This window comes from Anguilla rostrata, chromosome 8, assembly GCF_018555375.3.
Source record: "Anguilla rostrata isolate EN2019 chromosome 8, ASM1855537v3, whole genome shotgun sequence".
Taxonomy (NCBI): domain Eukaryota; kingdom Metazoa; phylum Chordata; class Actinopteri; order Anguilliformes; family Anguillidae; genus Anguilla; species Anguilla rostrata.
This window is the reverse complement of record NC_057940.1, coordinates 17737459-17751712: the sequence shown is the minus strand read 5'-3', so window position 1 is coordinate 17751712 and position 14254 is coordinate 17737459. Positions and strand designations below refer to the sequence as shown.

The 14254-nt window shown below is 41.0% G+C and overlaps 1 protein-coding gene across 2 annotated transcripts; it reads left to right on the top strand.

Annotated features, from left to right (window-relative positions):
* The first annotated feature begins 52 nt into the window (after positions 1–52).
* LOC135261002 (fat storage-inducing transmembrane protein 1-like) lies at positions 53–5366 on the top strand. 2 transcript variants are annotated; one of them, XM_064346822.1, is made up of 3 exons: positions 53–443; positions 692–2545; positions 3017–5366. In XM_064346822.1, the coding sequence occupies exons 2-3, from the start codon at positions 2367–2369 to the stop codon at positions 3723–3725; spliced, it is 888 nt and encodes a 295-aa protein (XP_064202892.1). In that variant the 5' UTR covers positions 53–443; positions 692–2366; the 3' UTR covers positions 3726–5366. The 2 variants fall into 2 exon arrangements, with proteins under 2 accessions (XP_064202892.1, XP_064202890.1); XM_064346820.1 differs by having other exon boundaries at positions 53–2545.
* The last annotated feature ends 8888 nt before the right edge of the window (positions 5367–14254 follow it).

The following is a 14254-nucleotide window of genomic DNA, read 5'->3' as shown; positions in this document are numbered from 1 at the left end:
TTGACAGGCAGGTGTGCTGTAACCAGCCATCCACACAATATTATGTAAATGCACATAAACACATTTTGAAAGTTCTTCCATTTTATTAATGATGTTTTGCAAAATTGCTGTAAAAGTTTAACGTGACAATTTGTGAGGTTGAGGTGAAGGGCTTGTGAGTATATTGGTGTAAATATATTGGCTTATGTGTGTGACAGTGAATGAATGAGTATTTTACAATGAAATAAATATCACAAATTTGCTGGTATGTCTGTATTTGATGTTCATCACTAAACAAGACATCCCTTCTTAAGGATGTGAAAAGTTTTTACATTTTAACAGATTAAATGACTTGTTTCATAGATTGTGACAGACTCGGCAGTAAGACCTCCAGGCCCCGCTGATGGGGATCATAACGCGACTGAGGGCAGATCTGAGGCAGAATGGGTGCACAGAGGGTAGAGGTAGGAAGGACCCTGGTGGGGTTCGGTTAGAGCAGAAGTGGGCAACCAGGGACTTTTTCTGGTTTTCATGTCAACTTCTGGCCTTAATTAGTTAGCCAGAACATTTACATCATCTGACATTTTAGCTACATTTCTTCTTAAGTGAGTGCATGACAGCTGAAGACTGAAGTTCTTGTATCCCTAAATGAAATGTTTTACTGCGAGTGAAGCAGTGTTGGTGTATACAGCCAATTAGCTCTTTTAACCAGGGTAACTGGAGGAAACCAAAATCTGCATGTACCCTCCAGGACCAGAATTGGCCATCCCTTGAGTTAGAAGAAGAGATAGGGAAAGGGAGACACCCAAGCAGGTAAAGCAGATATAAATAGGTGTTTTTATGTGAATGTACAGGTTATGGAGCGAGCAGAAGCAAAGTAGGCAGTGGGTTCTGTAGAAGAAAAAGAGGCGAGGGGGGAAGAGACACCCCCCACTCAATGATTGACAGAGACAGGCCCTGACACTAAACAGCTGAGAGAGAAGCATGGAGATTATGACTAAAAATAGCAAAATGGAGAGCAGTTTATTTAGAATTCGTTTGACCTTACTACAGTACATGTGTCTCTCCCAGCTGTAAGAAAAATACATGGCAGTTGACTGCATTGCCACAACATGCACTGGATAGTTTTACTTGGATGGAAATGTACTGATTAATATTGCCAGTCATAGTAACAAAGTGTCACCAATCTCTCTTTGAATGGTACTGGTATTTGAATGTGAGAATGTGCTCTCTCTTTTTAACCAGTTCAATGGCAGTACTCTACTGTACTTGTACTGTACTGAGTGTTTGTGGTGTCTTTTCGGAAATCTGTATACATTAATCCTTCAATGAATATTGCTTGAAGGCCGCTGCTAAATGATGTTTAATAGTGTGAATAACAGTGGCCTTTATTGAAGGGTTTTCGGTGCAGTAGGTCCAACTTGTGCTCCATTGTGCAGACGAACGCAGGCAGCTGCGCCTTTATGTCACTAAGACGCAACCCTTCGCACATTCACCCACTCACCTTTGAACTTTGTGAATGTGGGAGACATGATGCCTGCAGAGGAAAGGATGTGTCAGGGCAGAGCATGTGTCTGTTTCTGTAACTCCCCGTGGGAGGTGGGGCCAGAGGGGGTGGGAGTGGAGGGGCAATAATAACCACTGAGACTGGACCGAGGTGTTCGCGCGAGACGGACAGAGAGAAAGGAGTGCGTGAAGGGCAGAGAGCTGCACAAACAGGGATCTGAATATTTGGGGGTGACCGCTGGAGTGAGTTGATTCCGGAGGATGGGAAGGTAAGAGGTGGGGGAAGGGGTGAGCGGATATGACAGATAAGTGGGCTACGTGCTTGTGAGAGAGACCCCAGCAGCACAACGAGCACTGCGTTGCAGGACTGTTGTATCGCCTTGGATGACTAAAGAACTCACAGGACCACAGGATTACTGCCTCAGGATCATTAACATCTGTGAAATCTGGACCACTGAAGAGAACACTGTTTGAGAATCTTAAAAATTCGCTTCATTAGCAGGCACACTGAAGCACTGGATTGCTCCACTATCATATAGACAGTTATCTGGATTAATTGGCATATATACCTTCAGGATTACAACAGCACTGAATGGCTAAAACATCAACAGTGGATTGCTGAAAAACGTTGCGGAGTCACTTGATTGTTACTAAAGGGACCTTTTGTATCTTTTTAATTATTTGGTCACAAAGTCATTGGAGTTTTGAATCTCCATACCCCCCAGCAGATTGTAATTATCAGATTAGTGTCACTGGATAAACAGAATTAGAGATCATCCTCTGGATCTCTGGATCACCCTATCACAGGCAGGTGGTCAGAGGCACAAGCTGTCCGTTGTCGTTTGAGTGCGAGCGGGAGGTGAGATCGGATCCAGGCACAGATGTTTCTGAACTCGGTTCTTGTGGCGGTGACCAACCTCGCTGCCGGGCTCCTCGGCAATGCCTCCTTCCGGCGGCACTTCCACCTGCTACTGTCGGCCGTGGTTCTGTTCGGGCCCGCTCTCAGTCTGTGGGGGAACCAGTACAGCATCTTCGCCAAGAAGAGCCACTTCCTGTACAGGTGAGGAGAGCGCCCCCTGGAATGTTTGGTTGGCCAACCATAGTCCTGGCGCTGGTTTTTGCTGCTTTAAAGCAGTTGGTTACACAGTTAAGTCATTTCACCTTGTTTCTTGGGTATAAAGTGGTTTCTGATTTAACAGTGAATACAGAACCAGGCATAGCATAGGCCACCCACGCTGTTGCATATCAGTGCCATTAGTGTTACACTGGTCTTCTGCTGTCATGGTGTGTGTGAATGAACAACCTGAAATGTTTTAGCCAACAGTAAGCAGCAATTTTGCCTTTTCTGTTTCTGCTCTGGCCAGGTCTGCTTGTGCATTGTGGCGATCTCCTTCCTAATTTCATCTGCTGACACTGCTTAATTCTGTGTAAAATTGTTTAATTTAGCGTATTCTCTACAGTTTATCTGAGTTTTTCCCTGTGCAAACTCAACCACTGTGACTGTGTCTGTGGCCCCTCCCCTTCCTGTCAGGATGTTCTTACGCTCTGGCTGGGGGTGGACCTGTGTCTTCGCCGGGTCCTTCGTCTTCCTCCTGTCCTACACCGTGCGCCAGTCCTTCGGTCTCTCCCTGAGACACGTGTCCCGGCTGGCAGTGGCAGGGGGGCTGTGGATGGGGTTCCGACGGCTGCTGGCGCTGCTGGGGGACGCCACAGGGAGCTGTTACGAGCCCCTCACGGCCCCCCTGGAAGGCCAGGTGACCAAGGGCCTGGCCGAGCCGGGGCAACCCCTGCTGCTGCTGAGGGAAGACCTGACCAAGGCCGTCTGCCTCAACAAGGGCATGCTGTGGCGCGGGTACGAGGTCTCCGAGGATACCTTCCTGCTGTGCCTGTGCTGTCTGCTCCTGGTGGAGGAGGTGGCCATATTCGGCCCCTACTTGGCCCTGGGGGGCCCCTCGGGGGCCCCGCTGCGCCTGCTCTTCCTGTTCTGCGTCCTCCTCCTTGAGCTCTGGGTCTTCCTTCTGCTCTGTCTGCTGGCCTACTTCCCGCAGTTCCCCAGCCAGCTGCTAGGAGGTGCTCTGGGCTGTTTGAGCTGGAGGGCGCTGTACCAGGGCTGGTATCGTCAAGGGCCCAGCTGGTACTGCCCCGGTCGGCCTGGGGTAGGGCTGCTCACCACTCAGGGTCAGAAAGATGGTGTGAAGGACAATGGCAGGCCTGCAGCTAACGGGGTGGAGACCCATTAAAAAAGAGGAGCGCCGATAGAGAGGGAGAGCATGAGAGGAGAGTGGGGGGTAACGTATCTCTGTAGGGAGTGTAGTGGTGAGGAACCGACGCAAACCCGGAGTAAGAGAGTGTCACGGTCCATTATAGCCACACCAGCTCAACACAAAGAAAGGAATAAGCATTCTGCTAGGTTTTACCAAAAACTTTGCCTTGAATGCAAAATAATGAATTGGAATTGAAAGTAAAAATGGAACACTGTGACTGAACGGGGGTGTGGTGGGAAAAGAGTGTGTGTACAGCATGAGCTTGGTTGAGTTTTCTGGCTCCTGATTGGTTCTCATTCATACAGTCTTCTTTACCACTTCTTATGCCTTAGGTTCATACTGTTGAATCTAAGACCTGCTAAAGATCACAGCCAGTATTGCTAAATAATGCCAAAATGTACCTAAAAATGTATCTATAACTACTGTCAAAACTACTGTAAAACATCCACTGGATATAGTTTCATAAATTCCCTAAATCTGAAACAGTGTAGCTGCATATTATGTTTCAACCCAACCGTAATTAGATCACTACACTAATACTGTGTCAGCATTTCTGTGCAAGTAAGACCACAGTTCAGATACTGTACACATCTACCATCAGTGTAGCAGTGCTTCAGATTCTGTGCACATCTACCATCAGTTTTAGAGCAGTACCTCAGATTCTGTGCACATCTACCATCAGTGTGGCAGTGCTTCAGATTCTGTGCACATCTACCATCAGTGTGGCAGTGCTTCATATGCCGTGCACATCTACCATCAGTGTAGAGCAGTACTTCAGATTTCATGCACATCTACCATGAGTGTAGAGGAGTGCTTCAGGTACAGTATACATCTACCATCAGTGCAGAGGACTGATTCCTGAATGATACAATAGCATAAATCTATCTCCTATTGGAGTACGGTATCTTAAATGCAACCATTGTACCCACACAAATTGTTTGCTCACACCAAACTCAGTGATATATCCATCCATCCATCCATTGTCTATACCCGCTTATCCTGATCAGGGTTGCGGGGGGTGCTGGAGCCTATCCCAGGATGCATTGGACAAGAGTCAGGAAAACTCAGTGATATAAGTAATCTCATTGTTAAGATATCAAGTGCTAATAATGACCAGATTCTGTGGCACACTGTGATGCATATGCACTATGGGACAATGGGCTAAGCATGGGGTGGGGGTGGCGTGCAAGACCTGACAGCCCTTTCCTCACTCAGGGCATTATTGACCTTGTTTCATTAATGTTAATTGCCTTGAGCTTTATCTTGGCCTCCTTAAGATGTAATCAGCTATTGATTACAGGATTATACACCCAACGTTTAACTGGAAAATCCATTCCATTTGCACAAATTGGTACCTGGTAATTAAGGATGCCCTGGAAATATAACTTAAATCTACCTTGTTATGATTTGACAGGGAAATCCATTGATGTAAACATGGCAGTAAGATAGGAATGGTGCTATATTCAGATGGAACTCAAAGGAAAAATGGACAAATATGGGACTAATCTGTTTCTTTCGGCACTGTGAAACACTAGGTCCACACTTTGTTGTGTAATGTGAACTTTGTCACAGATGGGACACAATCACAAATAAAAACTACCTTACAAACTGATTAAATTTACTTTCGTGACTTTATTTTGTAAAAGTGGATGAAACATTTACACGGCAGGTCCTCCACAGTATATTTGAGCTTTTGTGTTGTGCATCAATGTGCTGTAGTGGTGTGTTAAGTCACTCAGTCTTGATCTTGTCATAATTCTTGATGATGTCATGCAAAACAGCCTGAAGGCAGAAAGACCACAATAAAGACAAAGGACAGAAATATGATCCTGTCAATCATGCTCATAGCAGTGAGTAGGTGGAAGGTGACACCACAGAGAGTGTGTGTACAGATTCTACCCAGCCTTCTGCTTCTAAGGGTAGCAAAAGTACGCATACAGCACTTTCATCATAAGCACCTGTGAATGGGCAGCAACTTCTCTATGTTCCCCAGATTAAATGAAGGCCAGTAGTGTGGGGAAAAAAACAGAATCAACCAGCATGAAAATGATTGTTCCCAGGGGAGCATTATTATTATCATACATGGATCGGTCAAAAGGAGCATTATTATGGATTAACATGCAGTAATTACTCATGGATGACTGGGCTTACTGAGACTATTACTCTGTCCATTTTACTTTGAGATCCGTGTCTGTAATCCCTCTATCTTGGTGTGTGTGTTGGTCAGCAATTCAAACACCTTTTCCTGTAACACAATACTGCTGGATTTACACACACATCACAATCTCATGTAACACAGTGTACACAATTTACACTCCAGAAATATCCCCTTAAAACACTGCTACATATAGCTACACCAACACATGAAATGTGAGATCTTGGCACTGACCTCTGTGGCACTTCAAATCAGACCGTTATAAACTCTGATGAGTTTGTTACTGCTAAGAGCTCATTAGAACAGTGGCTCCCAAACGTGGTCCTGGGCCCCCCTGCGTATGCTGGTTTTCTTTACAACCACAATTACAATCCAAGATTTTAACAAGCCATTCATTTTTCTTCATTAGTTGCTGTTCATGTTCAGAGGGATTATTAACACACATTATGTCAGAAATAGCTATGCACGCCATGAAGAATAAAAGCCCAATGTTCACATTGTATATCTTGTGCTATATTGCAAGCAATTACAAAAAAGAGGTCAAAATATATTTCTTACTGATCAAATTAAAGACAGACGTGAATAAACTGTCTCCTAACTGGTGAAAGTGTGAACACATGGCCATGAAAATGAACAATTTCATAGATAATGAGGAATTCAATGACAAAGCAAATGACAATGAACCAGTCTGCATTGTGTTAATCAGTTTAAGGAAAGAATTATGAAAGAACTTAAACACGTGTTCAACAACCTAATTTGGAGCCTATTGATTCACCTCAGTCTTTAATTTGAACAGGCTTTTAAAATTCTCAGATTGCAATTGTAGTTGGAACAAAAACTAGCATACACAGTAGTCTCCTAGGGCTGAGGCTGAGAACCACTTCACTAGACTGCATGGGTGTGATCCAAACTCTGCAGCCCCTCCCATTGGACTGACTGCATTGCTGATAAAAACTCACTAAACACTTATCCAGTCTGGCTCAGAGTAGCTCTTTTTTCATCTACACGAACCAGGATTTTTGTACATGGATTTTCTTTCAACAATTTCCCACTGATCAAAGAAAGGCAATTAGCAGAAAACATCAGCCTTCCCTACTTTGTATGGCATCGCGGTGTGCAACTGGAGCAGTACCACAGCGACCATGTGACAGTGACACAACAGCAGCGGTCAAGCAGAAAGATGCTGGCCATTCACGGTGGCCCAGGGAAGGGTAAGTTGCATGTGTGCATCCTGTCATGCTGTCCATGTTTCTCACACAGCTCTGTACCAGAGGCGCGATGTGCCACAGCAGCTTTTACACCAGAGAGCTGCAGGTTTAAATCCCATAGGACTCTGCTGTTTAAGTTGAGCTGCCCCAGCACAAATCTAACTGTAGACATGTCAAATAAACCAAATCTAAGCTATGAAAGATGGTCGGGATAAATGGGTCTGTAGATCAGCTGTGTGGATTCTTAATTCATGATTAAGAGGCGGGGGGAGATTCATCACACATCAAAGACATACAGGCACATGTTCAAAATGCAGGGAAAAATCTTTAAGACAGGCAACTCAGAGTTAATCTTCTCCTATAGCGTCTAGATATGTGGGTTAATTTCCTTCAGCAAACACTCAACCCTGTCATGGCAGGCAACTGGGCCACAGGTTGGACCTAACAGACAATATGCCAATTATACTCCAATCTGAACTACAGATACAAAGAAAAGCAATCTGTCAACTGTGAACATGCCACACAGCACTATTAAGGAGTGGCTTGAGCACAGCATCATCTTGTGGACAAAAGTCAAACTGCAGTCACAGAAAACAACCTGGCACTGGAAGGTATAGGGCTATGAAAACCAATCTAATAAAAAATTGCCCTTCACCCCTCTTATTCAACCATAATTCCAAATTCCTGAAGTAAAAATACACAAACGAATTTGCATAAATACAAGGGAAACAGGACTCCAAGAATCTAGTCGAGTTTTCTGAAAACAATTTGATTAGGTTATTTTACGGAATTTAAAAAAAACAGCATGGATTTACATTCATTGCCATTTTGGAGTATTGTATATTCCATTTCGGAGTACTGAATTCTCCACTCTGGAATATTTTTAATTCTGTTTTTTCAACCTTGACATTGCAAGTAGTAGCTTTATTTGATATAGCCTACATTTGCATTACAACCGCGTAGCGTAATATGGACCGCGCAGTGCAGATAGTTTGACCGAGCTTTTTATGCAAATGGCGTGCGCGTGGATGCTTTTAGGGATGTTAGGCCATTGTCTGCATTTGCCTGTAATACATTTAGTTTTTCACTAAAATTCACAGCTTTAATTATAGGTTGCATCCACTATCTGAGAAATTCTATACGTTCAGCATTTGCAACGTAAATATATTTTATCTGCTACCTGTTTTCCTGGCTCACAACAGATTAATGGATGGATGGATGAATGGATGAATGAATGAATCTGCGCGCCACGGGCAGTTGAGCTGTCCCCTGCCTCCAGTCTCCAGAAGAATACCTATGTGACACAAAACATGTCACAGCCCCGACTGCAAAAAAATATATTATCAGATTGACGGAATAAGTGACACCGTTCAAAAAGTTAAAATGAAAGTAAGATAACGATAAATAAAACTTAATTATAGGCGTTCTGATTGTAACAAGAAAGACTAACATTTCTTGCGGTACTGCGGGAATTATAGTTTGGCATTTGCAGTGGCTTGGCCTGTCTTATCGTCTGAGCAAGAGACATGCCTTCGCTGTCCCCGATAAACTAGTTCAAAGTAGAAAGTACAGAACAACCACTTTATTGTTTTGTATATTTTTTTTACCAGGGTATAGAATTAATGGGATTCATAACACTTAAATATGCATATTTAAATTCAATAATATAAATATAAATATTAAAAAATATAAAATTAAGCCTGCATATAAAAACAAGCAGTAAGATATTATGCCTTTCTTTAAATACTTCAGATATTAAGTAAACATAACCTTAAAATATTCCCCAAAGTGTGGTTTGGCTAGAAAAAATTTTTTTTAATTAAAGCTTGAATTCGTATTTCATTCTAATATCGGACTATATGGGCTTATTGATTTGACCACCACATTTATTGACCACCGAGCTCCAGACCAAATGCTGCAAATATGCGATTTAACGATTGTCCACTAGATGACAGGATGGCGTTTTTCTGTCGATAGACGTAATAGCCTATACCAACTTATCTGCCATAGAAAAACAGCAACGTAAATATATGGCAGACCTACATGTCGTTACCAGTTTATAGCATTAGGGACAGCACCTTGATGGTTAAATTTCACCATTGGCGTGTTTGATATTTGTTTGTTCTTTGTGTAACAGGTGGGTCGAAATCGAAGTCTGACTGCGTAACTCACAGGAGGTGGTTAGGCTTATCACTGTTTGGAAATTTGTTTTAGCAAGTGAGGAATTCGCCCAAATAACTTTGTGCATCACCCTCCAAACACACTTAAAAAATCACCTTTAAAAACTAATCTAATCCTAGCTATGAGGGAGAATGCCTAATATTTTAATAAAATATACAGTATATCTATTGGAAAGGTTGTAAAAAGTTGACCAAGCACTTTGTAAACCAATAGATTGGCCAAGATAATGAAGGCTATGATGATTGCTGCTTTTGTCTTCATACAGTATTGGAGGTTCGCATGGTCCTATAATATAACTGGCATAGAAAACAACAGAGGAATGAAAAAAAATTGAAAGTTCATCTGTAGAATACATTTTATATATTGTCCCTTTACTGAAAAGTACTGAAATAATTCATCACTGAATCACTTGACTGGTCTTTAAGATCTGATAGTTTAGCTAATGCACTATTGCTGGTATGTGTCTGATCATCCAGAGTATATTATGCTAAGTAGTTCCTCACAGATCTTGCACGGGTCTTTGTCTCTGGGTGACATAGACACTTTGACAACTTATTGGAGCTCCTCATTAGCAGGTTCGTATTTCTAACATGAAAGATGATAGGAAAAAGAACACCACAGCCTTGAAGGTAAGTCACAGCATATCATACTGTATTCTTCAGAGCAGTTTCTCTTTAAATCTATTAAATAGATTTCTAACAACTGATGACTAAAAGTAATGTCATGCATAATAAACATGTATATTTTTTAATGTAAAATGTATTTGAATCTCAGAAAAATGACTATTCCCACAGAGATGCAAATTGTCCAGGCCTGGAAAAATCCTAAATGAACTTTTGATTCTTTCATTTGATTGGTTCTTGTTTCATAAAGTGAACTCAATGAAAAATAATCTCTGACCCTGACACCATAAATCTCTGGTACAGTACAGAGTGAAAATGAGGACAGGGTCATTTTCGAAACTTTCAAACAAACAGGTATAGGCCTATCAGTGGTTTCATTCAAGGCCCTGTTTCCATACTGTCCCTTGCCTGCTATGAGACCAATGTTGATTCCTGACTTTTACCTGTTGAAACCGTCCTCCGAAAATACTGGATGAATTGGCTTCTCTACCCATCTCTACTGCATATTGTATTGCACTGTGCATGCGACAAAAGACCTAAACACATGATACCACAGCATGGATTGACTTGTGTTGCCATGCACAGTTTGGTGAAAGGGTTTTATTCTTGACACCTAAGGCCTCTTTGTGACTACCTTGAGAAAAACAGAAGCTCTCCAGCAGATAAAACATAACAAATCGATCTTTAGAATAAAATGAACAAACAACCTATTGTGATTGGTCAGCACATCTAACAAGGACCTGGCTCTTACTGCATTCTGGCTAAACAAACACCGCCCAACACAGCATGATAACACTGAATACTTACAATGTATATGATAAGGTAGTTGCTTATGTAAGGTATGTATGTATGTTTCTTTCTGATCCTTATTGAAATATAGTTTGACAAACTGTTGTTTTGGCTCAGGGAACAAAAGATGTACCTTTACAAATGACTTTTTCTGCATAAATAGAAGGATGGGTTGGAACTTCAGATTTACCATGCTTGGTTTCACGGTTGTCTCTTATCACTACTATGATGCACGGATTGCTTCCTCAGCTGTGCAAAATATATACTTTAAACCTTTCAAATCTGTGTATCCTTATGCACTGAATCCATGAAGGTCAAAGTTCATCTTCTGTACGAGGGCAGACTGCTCCACAAGTCTTTGGGCAATATTAAGAGGCCATGAAATCCAACCTGATGTTGTGTTCAGTTTGTGCCACATCTGAGCCAGCAATCAAAGGTCTCCTTTGGAAGCATAGAAGGGCAGAGGATGGACAGCGAGACAGTGGGAGCTTGAAAAACAGACAGGAGAGGAAATGAAAAGACAGACAAAATAAAATCACAGACAAAAGTGAGTTCATAAATATGAGTGTTTCTGGGGTAATGTAAAAAAAGGCTAAACTCTGAGAGGACAAGAGAGGGCAAGAGAAAAGTTGACTAAAGTTCATATCAGGTTAATTAATCACATATAAACCAGTTTCAACAGACCAGCTCAGTATTTGTCTATGGAAATTGAGCAACCTTTTGAATGTTCTGTTCTGTGTGCGTGTGCGTGTGTGTGTGCTGTTGTGTGTGTGTGTGTAGGTGTGTGCGTGCGCGTGTGCATTAAAGAAAGAGAAGGCAGGGAGTTTGTGTAACAGTAGGCTGTGTTTATATTATATTATATATAAGTTACATAGTATTATTATTCAAGGTTTCTATGCACTTGTTGATAGCTAGCTTCTTAAGAGTGACATTCAAATTGAGACACTAACACTCATCAGACATATACAATTTTTTTATGTGATTCTTTCATAATGTGAGTAAATGTATGTAGAAGTATGTATGTACAGTATAACCTAACATTTGACCCATTTAAGGCCGTTTTGTCCTATGTTACTGCTGAGGAAAGAGCTTATTTGCATGCACCTTGAGTATACCTAAATCTACTACACCATACGTGCATTTTGAGTATACAGTGAGTCAACTAAAAAATATCTCCTGATAATACCCTCTTTCGATTGGTACAGCACATTGGATCTAAACACAACATGTTCTACACAGTTGTTTGACTGCTCTTCTTCTGGAACTACCACAGGAACGCAAGCTACTGTCACCCTGGCTAAACAGACCTGATCTGAAAAACCACAGTACTTGGCAATCTCAAAAAATTTAAATGATTATCCTTCTGTGGGCAGACTCATTTGGTAAAGATTCTAGTCTCTTCATAAAGACTGCTCCCAGGCCTATTTTCAGAATGCTGCTCTCCTCAAACTCATAATCATACAAATAAACAGCAGCATAAACATAGTGTTTGCGCTGCTGTTTTTCAGTTCTGCTGTGTATTACGTATAGTAAAACAAATAATAAATTCTCAAATAATGTGTGAAATGTATACAAGGGAAACACACAAAGGATACACAATCAAGCATTTGTCCACAAAATTTGAGTGAAAAGGACAAATCTTATGTCCTTGATGTTGCAGTTCCTTGCAATGAACACTGTGTTCTGCCAAGGCAACTGTTTGTTTCTTTTTCCTTTTTGTGCAATATAAATCATGGTATGTTCTTTGTCTAATAAAATAATGTTGCGTCAAGTTGATAAAAAATATTATTATACCATAATGTGATCCAGATCTATCAAATTGAGTACAGTTCACGCATGCTTTAAAAATAAAAAATTTAAAAAATTAAAATATGTAACACTTCACAATAAGGTCACATGAATTTGCATTAACATATGTAGTTGTTAACAAGAATTAATGATGTACAAATACATGAATTAAGTATGAAATTAACTTTCCATAAGTTAGAAGTTAACAAATACATTAACTAATGTGTTAGTTACATGATTATTTATACATTAGCAAAACATAGGATGAACTTATTATTAGTTAACCATTAACAAATACATTGAGTTTTTTTTTATTCCAATAAGAATTGGCATTAATTAAAGTAATTAACATGAATTAATGATGTGCAAAAACATTAACAAAACTGTACAGATTAACTTTTCAGTAGTTAGTAGTTAGCAACTGCATTAGTTAATGCAAATTCATGTCACCTTATTGTAAAGTGTTAGTAAAAATTTGAACCAGCATGATGAGAAAGCTAACATAATTAAAAACCAATAATGTGCAAAATGTAGTCTTTCTTTTTTGTTTTGTTTTTTGCTACTGGACTTGGTATCTACCCATAAAAAGTGGGCCAGTACTTGAGTCAGTGAGGGCCACATCTTCTTATCACAGTTTTGTAGTTGTAGATTTCATAAAGGAGAATGAAACATTTTCCAGAATTCACAGTCATGCTGTCATGCTCAACGTGCCCTATGTCTCATTCCATTATAACTGCCCCTTGTCAGGTGAGTACACTTAGGACGTTGTCTTTGTGATGGGATACATGTAAGATGGGTGATGTGCTGCAGTCTGACACTTAATTTGCGTTAATGTAGAAGTCATGCTTTTGCTGTCAAGGCCAGAGCTTAATTGGGAATACTAAATTCCAGACCTCCAGGACACAGAGACTTGGATCATTGTGGTCTTACCCAGGGCAAAGGACGTGGTTGGTGGGTGTTTATACAGAAGTTTCAATCGGGTAGTAATGTAAATGTGCGTACCTTGAAATTGTATGACATATAGCCAGGAATAAGTTCTTTATCATTTAATTACAGCCTAGACTGACCTGTTTTTGGCCACCAATATGACCTGGTAACTCTTGTTTTAAACATTCTACCATATCTCTTTACAAACTTACTTGAACCACATCATGTAGGTGAGGTTACAGTGGCCAAAACCCATGGTACACAAGACAAAAAGAAAAAAAAACCCTAGCCTACTGTAATGTGTGTGCCTTTTCAGTTATTCCAGATCTAGCTAATGTGCACAAAAGCCCCTATAATGGCCTGTACTGACAAACATTAAGAAAATCAAAAAGGGTCATCTTTGGTAGAGGGAGGAGCTTTCATATGGGGGGGATCGGTATCACTGTTGTGTGACTGGTAAGAAAACATTTGAGCACATTAAGGCATATTTAAGTCTTTCTCGAGAAATGACAATTAAAGAACGGTGTTTATGAATGTGTGAATCTTCAATCTTCCAAATAAATTGTATTTTCCAGCTTTTCGTCGATTCTCTCTCGGTCCCTCAACAGAAACAGAGGAGGATATTTCAGAGATCCTCCTCTTCTTTGTTTTTCCGCCATGCCGAAATGATTGGCGTTTGCGCTCCAGCTGTGCACAGCGCGTACGCTATTACAAACTTGGCTAAAGTAGTTTGTTTGGGTGACAAAAAATGACGTTAATTGCGCATCATCTGGTCGGCATTTAGTTCATGGAAAAGATTTCGCTCCACTTTACCACGATGCTGCCAACTAGCCC